This window comes from Vigna unguiculata, chromosome 3 (genome assembly GCF_037176805.1).
Source record: "Vigna unguiculata cultivar grain cowpea cultivar isolate G323 ecotype 2 chromosome 3, ASM3717680v1, whole genome shotgun sequence".
Taxonomy (NCBI): domain Eukaryota; kingdom Viridiplantae; phylum Streptophyta; class Magnoliopsida; order Fabales; family Fabaceae; genus Vigna; species Vigna unguiculata.
The window spans coordinates 69,759,786-69,770,114 of NC_140794.1; the positions used below are offsets into that span (position 1 = coordinate 69,759,786).

General features: G+C 30.2%; 1 protein-coding gene across 2 annotated transcripts; it reads left to right on the forward strand.

Annotated features, from left to right (window-relative positions):
* The first annotated feature begins 4,183 nt into the window (after positions 1 to 4,183).
* STM (KNOX/ELK homeobox transcription factor) lies at positions 4,184 to 9,232 on the forward strand. 2 transcript variants are annotated; one of them, XM_085671602.1, is made up of 4 exons: positions 4,184 to 5,535; positions 5,903 to 6,146; positions 8,405 to 8,646; positions 8,745 to 9,232. In XM_085671602.1, the coding sequence occupies exons 1-4, from the start codon at positions 5,104 to 5,106 to the stop codon at positions 8,934 to 8,936; spliced, it is 1,110 nt and encodes a 369-aa protein (XP_085527728.1). In that variant the 5' UTR covers positions 4,184 to 5,103; the 3' UTR covers positions 8,937 to 9,232. The 2 variants fall into 2 exon arrangements, with proteins under 2 accessions (XP_085527728.1, XP_027917919.1); XM_028062118.2 differs by having other exon boundaries at positions 4,193 to 5,535; positions 8,736 to 9,232.
* Positions 9,233 to 10,329: the final 1,097 nt, after the last annotated feature.

Consider the following 10,329-nt stretch of genomic DNA (forward strand, 5'->3'; position numbering starts at 1 on the left):
CATAAACATGCAGAAATATTATTAAAAAAGTTTAAATTTTTTGAATTAAATGACCTTATCTCTCTCGGATGTGTGAAAAATCAAAGTTTAAAGTCTTTTATACCTCAGCTGAAAAGGAACCGAAGAAAAATCTTCATTGTTTAAATTAAAAAGTTTAAAAGAGCGTTTGACATGCATTATGCAAGTGGATAACCGAGGCATAAAACCTTTTTTTGCCTCGATTATTATGATAGTCGAGACATAAATGTTTGCTAAAATTTGAAAAATGTCATTGCGTTTCGATATGTCTCGTTTTCGCAAGAACTAAGACATAATGTTCGATTTAAAAAGCCATAAATGTACTACTGAAAATGAATTAGTGAATATGTTGGTAAAGTTTGTTTTCTTCTCTCATAAAATCGTGAGATAAGTGATAATATTTTACTTATACATTGTGATTCACCCCATTGTCCTTCACTTTGAGTACTGATTTATGTTGTGTTTCGATTGGGGTGTGAATTTGGGGTAGTAGATTTGTGTTGATTTGAGTCGGCTTGTAGGTGAATATGAGGTTGTTTAGATTAAGAAAAATATAGTATGATTTGAGTGGATATGAGTGTAAAGTTTTTTAAAGTTTGTGTATGATGTGATTTGTAAAATTTAATAAATTTTATTTTTAATAAATTAAATTGTATGATTACCAGTTTACCCTTCAATATAAGTAAGAGAAATGATATTAAAATAAATTAAAATTGTTATTTAAAATTAGAAGAATATAATTTATTTATATTATCATTAATAATCTGAAATAATTTATTAATATTCTTAATAATAACATGAAATAGTTTATAATATACACAATTTAATTTAACAAACAAAAAATATATCTGGTCATATTTAAATTTATTTTATTTTATATAATTAATTTATTTAAAAATATTTACATATAACAAATTACAAAATCACATTTATTTGAATTTTGTTTCTCAAGAATAATAATATAATTATAATAATTAATAATATTATTAAAAAATTAATTTTAATTATAGATTTAAATATACATTTGATTCCTATTTTTTTTATTTAATTTTTGTCCTCATTCTCGTTTTGTTTTCAATTAAGTCATCATTTTTATTAAATTTTGGTCAATTTAGTCATTTTGACTAACGATATTTAAGTAATTAACGTTTTTCAACAATAGATATCACGTGTAATTGCTTTTTTAACATAAAATCATGTTAGATTTGGTTTTAAAATTGATTTTAAACTGAAAAATTCACATTCAAATATAAGCTTATATTATTAGCTTGTGCGTCAACATAATTGATTATTCTAAAATCAATTTCTCAACCCACTCCCAAACATGCTCTTAATGTGATGAAGTAACTTTACTTGCATTTCTCTTTAGGTGAAAGAGTGTGAAAATTTGAAATTTACTCGCAATTCAGAACTCTTAATTTTCTAGATCAGTTAAACCAAACATGTTCCGTACCTTATATTTTTATATATAAACAATACTTATGCGAAGCCAAACATTAAATTAATAACATGTTATACATAAGAAACCTTTCCATAACCACCCTTTCAAATGAATAAAATAAATTGCTTTGAAGTAACTCGTAAAAAGAAAATTATTGTAATAAATAATAATAAAATAATAATATTAATTATTACAATAGAGAAAGAAATAATAATAATAATAACAGTAATATATATATATATATATATATATTAATTTTAATTATAAAATTAAAATTTTAATCAATTAATTTTTTATTTATCACATTTAATTATTCACACATTTTTATTTTAAATATTTCTATTTTTATTTTCTAATCTCTTAAAACAAACAAACGATGTAAAACTTGACTTTCGGATTTCTTCAAATTCATTTTTACATAGTATTTTTTTTTTCTGTGATAGGTACATGAATATTAAAAGCTAATGGTGATTGTTAATTTGTAGATTTGTTATTCTTAGAGTATCACAAATTTTGATTTTGAAAGAAATTTGTTGCAGTGAAATCTCATTTTCATTATTGTTTTGTAATCTAAAACGAATGGGAAAGAAAAAGTGGATATTACTAGGAACGACTATATGAACAGGAGAAAAATGGACAGAAAGTTGTTTTTATAAATAATAAATAAATATTGTTTCGTGTAAATAGTTTTTAGGTATATATATTTTTGTTCAATTAGATTTTTATTTTTGTCAAATTTTAATTAATTTGGTCATGTTGATTAATTGTGTTTAAATTATTAATGTTTTTGAATAGTACAAATATGTCAGTTTCTATTTTTCATTTTCAATTTTTAAATTTTTTTAATATCATAAAATTATCCACGTATTAAATTATAATTATGTCACTTATCAATTATCAAAACTAAATTGTGACTTCACATGTAGATAAAATCTTATAAATTAAAAAAATTAAAAAAAATAAATTATAAAACCAGTATGACATGTATCATTTAAAAACATTAACTATTTAGTTAAACAGTTTCGATCAAAAATACCAAATTAATAAAAAAAACTAAATTAAATAAAAATAAAAATAATAAGAGTAAATATATATTTAAATATAACTTTTAATAAATGATCTCGTTTTGATTTACTTACATTATGTAGTATGATATAAATTTAAAGAATTTATTTACAGCTCTGTGTATCTCCATCCATGCATCATTTTCGAACTCACTGACCTACTGTCTTCTCCGTCCGTCCCATCCGTCCATTCATTCTTTTATTATTTTAATTAAAAATCAAATAAAATGGCTTTCTTTTTTTCAATCATAAAACTGTTGATGAATGTGACATAAAACAAAAGGAAATTTATTTAGAAAAAAAAAGAAAAAAAACTTTGGCAAGTACTCGTTAGCATGTTTATGTTATGTTATAGAGGTAGACGCCTAGTTGACAGATTCGCCTACTCGCCCACCCTCCCTTCTTCAAAACCCTAATTTCAACTTTTTCAGTTCTATCGATCTATTATGTCCTACTATCATAACTAACAAACCCCTATTCATCTAATTGCTCTTAAAATTCACTCACCAATCAAAAAGTCATATTTCAAAAACAAATGAAACCAAAGTTATTTTGGGAGCCACAACTTTTAGCTGCCAAAAACAATGTAGATACTTGATTAGGAAGAAATTATACAGATTTTGGATTATTACACGAAAAGTTATATTTTAGATTCAAGATTTTGCCGAAAGAATGATAGAAAATCAGAAAAAAAAATTCAGATGTATGAATTTTCTCCATTTTTATGAACTAAATGAATAAATTATTCTTACTTAAATATAATATACAGTAAAGAATACCTACGGTTTTCGAATGAAAAAAAGAAAATCAATTCTAAAGATAATTGTTGTATTGAGAGTGGAAACAATAATATTTTACAAGAAATATTTTGCACAAATATGAGATAAATTTAAAAGATGTAATGTCACAATATAATCGAATGTATAAAAAAAACCTTATTTTTTATCACAATTATATTTCTTATCAGAATATAATATTAATTGAAAAATGTGCAAAAACTATTAATTTTAGAAAACCGTGGATTGATTTAATTAAGATTTTTTCTATTTATTTTATATATTTAATTTAATACAATTTAAATGATTTGTCTCGATTATATTTAATTGCATGATAACAGTTCATTATTTTAATGTTTATTTGATAGATACTATTTGAATTGAAAAGAATTTCGAATACGTAAAAGTAAAAGTAACGAAGATACCGAAAATGAAATTTATGAATTATATTTTATAGGTATAGTTGTAAATTCTTTTTTAATTATTATTGTAATTTATTTGATCTGGGTTCAATCATCATCTCATATTTAAAAGGTATAGGAAGAGAAAATAGTATAATAATTTAAAAGATATGAGTGGTAATTTTGAGGAGAAAAAGAAAATGATGGATGGGGTGTGTAGGTTGGGAAGAATTAAATGGGGGATAAGAATCTGAAGAAAAGCAGAATTTAATTTAGGTAGAGAGTAGCACATGTGTTTATTATTTGGGATTATTAATGAGAGACATAACCTATAATGCTAATGCTAGAAGACTAGAGAGAGAATTACAGTGCAGTGCAGAGAAGAAGAGACATTCGGACTGTCCCACAAGTTTTACCAGCTTTATTTACTTAACTGCAACACAACAACAATAATCTCATATTAGATGCTATATGCTACACTATCCACACTCACTCAATTCTAACTCAGACAAAAGGAACCATAATCATGTCTACTTCCACACAACTTCTCAATTATAGAAAACTCATATATTATCTCTTTCCATTTTCAAACTAGGTAACAATGTCCATTACTTTATCTCTTTCATTTTTTCACTCAAAATTTTATCAAAAGAGTCTCTGTGAAAATAGTTGCAAGGCTGATTCCGTGTCATCCATCATCGTCAGTATTTTACTTGTTGCCTCTCCCTCGATTTGATCGTTCCTCTCTCTCTCTCTTCTGAGAACTGAGATTTGAGAAAGAATTGCTTGCGCTGTTTGTTTCTCTCTCCTGCTTTTCTTTGCAGTGCAGGAAACGAGGGGGAGAGTTTCATTGGGAAGGTAAAATCCACCCTTTAGTTGCACCATTTCCTCAGCCATTTACATCACCATCCACCACTCTCTTCTTTTCTTCTTCTACTACAACAAATCCCAGTCAGTTTATGCGTGCATCTTTCTCTTTTTCTCTCTCTCTACTCATGCTCCACTGAGAGCTTCAATGGGTGGTGTTAAAGGTTTATTATAAGAAAGACCCAGCACCCGTTTTCCAAGCAAAATTGCTTAGATTTTGTCAGGAAAGCCACAGTAGGGGATAATAAAAAACAAGCTCTTCCACTTCGTGCATCAGACCAGAACTACAGCAACAAGATCACTGTTTTGGATTTTTCTGTAAAAGGCCTGAAACTTGAAGCATAAAATCCGGGGGAACCCTGAAGACAACTCATCTCGGGAGCAAAAGTAGAGGGAGAGAGAAAAAGGAGAGAAGGGCTTAATATTTTATTTTTTCCTCTTCATGTGATAAGCTGAGTTGTAAATTTCTGAATATAATAGGTAGGGTGAACGGATAAGAGTGTGGATGGGTGTGTCTGTGAATTGGTGAGGAGGCAATGGAGGGTGGTTCTAACGAGGCTTCCAGTGTGATGGGTTTTGGAGAGAATACAAGTAGTAGTGGGGTTTGTCCAATGATGATGATGCCTTTAGTGACTTCTCATCATGCTGGTCATCATCCATTAAATCCTAATCTTAATAATCCTAATCGTAATCTTAATGAACACACGAACACAGACACTCTCTTCCTTCCCATGCCTAGTACTAATAACAATCACCACCCAAACCCAAACCGCAGTAGCATCCACCACATTAACCACAACACCAACACCTCTGAGTTAGGGTATTTCATGGAGATCCACAACCGCAACACGAACAACAGCAACAACAACGATGGAAGTTCCTCTTCTTCTTCTTCTGCTGTGAAGGCCAAGATCATGGCCCATCCTCACTATCACCGTCTCTTGGCAGCCTACGTCAATTGTCAAAAGGTGAGGGGAAGGAAAAAACACAAAAGGTTAACCTTAACTCATGATATCCATTGACCCAACGTTCCCCACTCGGGTCAAAAGTAGTTAAATATAGACAACCGGAGTGATTGAAAACGATGCTTAATTAATTTATTCACTCTTTCCTTGGTAAGTTCGGATCTGAGTTGTGACATGTGAAGTAATTCTTTTATTAAAGTAAGTAATCCATTCATACCAGTCACAAACTACGTATTATTATTATATTTAAAGTAAAAGAAGTTGTTGTAGAAGTATAAACCCTTTAAAGATGGCTAGCTTAACTATTAATGATAAGCATGATATTCGGTCTTAAGGGTTTACTCATACAGTTGATGAACCTGCTTAGCAGGTTGGGGCGCCACCTGAAGTGGTGGCAAGGCTAGAAGAAGCATGTGCATCTGCTGCAGTGACTATGGCAGGTGGAACCGCTAGAATCGGTGAGGATCCGGCGCTGGACCAGTTCATGGAGGCTTACTGTGAGATGCTGATCAAGTACGAGCAAGAGCTCTCCAAACCCTTCAAGGACGCCATGCTCTTCCTTCAAAGGATCGAGTGCCAGTTCAAATCTCTTACTATTTCTTCTTCCGACACTGGTGATTCATAACCTCTTCTCGAACTCCAACTTCTATTTCTATGTTTCTTATTCTTTTAATGTTTGTTTTGTTGGGTGTTTTCCTGTTTGATGTTTATTAATTAATCGAATATCTTTGCATGTCTGTGTTTTCAAGGATGTAGGTTCTGGGAAAGTTGTTAAAGAACGAAATTAACTGGGTGCTTGCTTCATCCAACTTTTTTATGTTGAAATGTTGAAATAAGTTTGCTGACATTCTGTGTTTTGTTTTCATTATAAAAGATGTTTAATCGATGTAGAATATTTGTCTTTTCTTTGTTTAAGAAGACTTGAAACACTGGCATGGGTATGTATGTAAATATCTTATTGGTGCTCAAAACGTGTTTTTTCCTGTCAAAATGTGAATGGGTGGTACCTATCTGTGTAACTATGTTATCGGTGTTAGTGCATTGAATAAACTTTTGTTGGCATCCTATAAATTCTGCTCTTCCTGTGTTCCCTGATGATATTGACACCATTTCAGCCTTTTTATTTTTGGAAATACAAATCTTTACCTAAATTCTTTTCTGTGTTTCCCTATTTGATTTTACTGCTCTCTCTACTTTGCTGTTGTTTATTTTGCATCTGGGTGTGAAGAAAACTCATGCTTAGTGCAGCTGGAATGTGAATTTGGTTTTGGTGGAGAGAATCTAGGGTTTCTTTAAACTGGTGCTAAGAGTGTTAATTGCGTCGTTGTTGGTGACTAGGAATGCCAAATGCTCAGTGCAGTGAAACAAATGGCTCTATAGAGGCTCTTAGAGCCAGTTGCAGGAGATATTTAGCAAACAATGTTCGATAATATAAAATATTACATTTTTGCACTGCATTTTATCAAATAAAAAGTAAGTAGTACTTTTAGCTATTCATCATCATTTTGCTCTAAAACAATTCATGATTTTGCTAAACTAACATTTAACAGTTTATATGCTGGTAAATTCATGCGTTTTAGATGGGTGGCATTTGTTTTTTTCAGAATCATTGTATCTGTATATTGTCATTATTTATCATGTGTTTGTGGCCGACGGTGCAATGCACATTGCCGTGGTTTCTATAACTGTATCTTTGACATGATAAAACTACACATTGGTGTGTCCATAACGGGAAATGGATGGTTACTGGCTATATGTACATCTTCATGGTGCTAACGTTGCTGATTGAAATTAGCATTTGAATGTGACAACCATCGATATTTGTCAAACTTTGCTGCTTGAGCGTTCATGACTACAGTGAACAATAGTTGGAAACTTTTTCGTGTATTGCCTTGCATATAATTACACCCGAGATTTCTTAAATATTGATCCATTTATGTGTGAGCCAAGAGTGGTGCATGATCTTCTGTTGATGTAAAAGAACAAATCTTCACGTTCATGGGTTGATTCTGGATAGAGGGTCCCTCGGCAATTTGTTTCTGTTGGTGTTTAACAAGTAAATTTTTTTCAGTGGGTTCAATTATTATTGTTATTACTGCTTCTGTTGTTGCTATTAAATTCTTGATGGGTTTAATTCTTCCATGACTAATGGCAATATCCTTTTGCTACTACTACTTTGGCCCCTCCAAGAACGTGGCTGTATGAGTATTGTTGCATGTGATTTTAGATCAAAATGACGGTGATTACTGTGGTGTTTTTGCTTTAATTATGAACTTTTTGAAAGTAATTCAAATTTTACCCTTTTTTTTCTCTGCATTTACAGTGGCCTCATGCTGCAATTGAATTGTTACGATTGATAAATTAGTCTTGCACAAGTTAAATCGGTGGCAATCACATTTGAAGAGTATAGTTAGTCCTCTTTTCTAACGTTGTTGGGTTTAGGTATTTTCTGTCTCAAAGTATAGATATGGAGTCACTGTCTGTACTAGGAGATTGAATCATTTTAAAATCCGACTTTTGTTCATCATTCATTGTTTCCTAATTAATGTAAGATGTACTGTTAGTCATGCTTTATGTAATCGTACCATCGAGTCAAAATCTGCACGAACAGTAGTACAAGGTAGAGAGGTTTGGTAGTAAAATATATCATATCTATGCTTTTAATAGTTGTATTGTATAGATTTGATTGTAGTAGAGAGTTACGTTTTGATAATAACTTCATCAATGCCTGAACTTTACTATGCCATAAGACCATAAAAAACTTCTAGAAACGTTTTACATTAGCCTTTTCCTTTCTATTTCTTTCTAAGTCTTTCTAAGTGTTTCTAAGAAATATCGTGTTCTTTGTGTTTGTAATTGGGTTGAACACCAGCTTGTAATGAAGATGGTGATAGGAATGGATCAACTGAAAATATGGATGTACGTAACAACATGATAGATCCACAGGCAGAGGACCAAGAACTGAAAGGTCAACTCTTGCGTAAGTATCGTGGATACCTAGGTAGTTTGAAGCAGGAATTCACGAAGAAGAGAAAAAAGGGGAAGCTGCCGAAGGAAGCAAGGCAACAATTACTTGATTGGTGGAGCAGACACTACAAATGGCCTTACCCATCTGTATGTTGCATCTGTTAGTTTATGTTTTGTGAAACATGTTTGTTAATGATGGTGTTTTTAAGGAAATAATTTACGAGGTGGTTGAACAGGAATCTCAGAAACTGGCTCTTGCAGAGTCAACAGGGCTGGATCAGAAGCAAATAAACAACTGGTTTATTAATCAAAGGAAACGACACTGGAAGCCTTCGGAGGACATGCAATTTGTGGTGGTTGATCCAAGCCATCCACACTACTACATGGAAAATGTTCTGGGCAATCCCTTTCCCGATCTCTCCCACACAATGCTCTAGAAAACCTTTTAATCTGCTCCAACCAAACCTATGTGTTCTGTCAAAAATTCAAGGTCTTAATCATATATATAATAAGTATGTTACTTTAGTCAGTAAGTAACCATATTTACACAGTAAAAAAACATGTCTCAAATGTTAATCTTAAAAAGGATTTACCTTCTGCACTTGTAATATTAATTCGTAATGAAGTCTTTTTCGTAATTCAGTAATTAATTTTCTCGAGGAATTCTGCATGTTCATAAAATATTGGTGGCCTCGTAAATTGTCTTAAAATAAATTATTTTTATTTTAGTTAATGGTTGTTTTCGTTCTCACTTGTCTTAGCTTGAACCGATAGCGTGGGTAAATTACCTGTTATTCACATTAATTGCCGTAATAACCTGATTAGTTAAAGATTTAAATTATAATTATAATTCAACTTTTAGAAAGGTAATAATAGCTATTACGAGACCAAATTTGTATACGTGGTTGAAATTATACTGCAATACGTATTGGGACAGCCCAAGAATACGATTGCAATCTCTACGATAAATATGTAATATATACTAGGATAATGATATTTTAACTTTTTTGTCTCATTTTTAACCTAACATTTCAATTATCATTAGATCATTACATCACATCACTAAAAAAAATAAAAAAAGATGATTTAATGGTGATTGAAGTAATAGATTAAAAGTGGGTAAAAAAAAGTGGACTAAAATATTATTTTTCTATATATTAATCTATAATTGCACTCGAGTTGATGAGTAAGTCCTATCAAGTATCAATAATGGAAAAGTAATTTTAGATAATTTTGAATGCAAATCGTTTGATTATTTTTAATCTCTGGTACTAACTATTCTTTCACATTAACTAGGTAAAACAGATTTGAAATAAGAGTAAATATCATCGTATAAATCGGCTTGACATGAAACAACCTTAAAAAAGAGGAAACTACGATAAAAACATTAAATGATAACTAGCGAACATGCAGGCGCTGTCGCACCTGTGTATCCGTATTTTTTAATTTATAAAATCAATAATATTTATTTTTAAAATATATATAATTAATTTTAAAATAGTTGTTAAATAAAATATCTGTTTAAAAAGTTTTTAGAATAACGGTCAAAATAAAAAAAATTAAAAAAACGGTTACAGAAAAAATAATTATAAAATAATTAATTTTTAAAATAGTAATTAAGGATAAAATTGGAAAATGAAAAGTAGACATAAAAAGAGGAATTCCCTCTATATATTACTAGCTTAATTTTCAAGAAAGTTAAGATTAATAACAAATATAAGATATGTAAAAAGAAAATTTAAATGATGATTTAAGACAAAAGAGATTTGTAGAAAAATGATTAAAAGTAAATTATTTATAAAATAAATAATTTTTAAAATAATTAAGGGT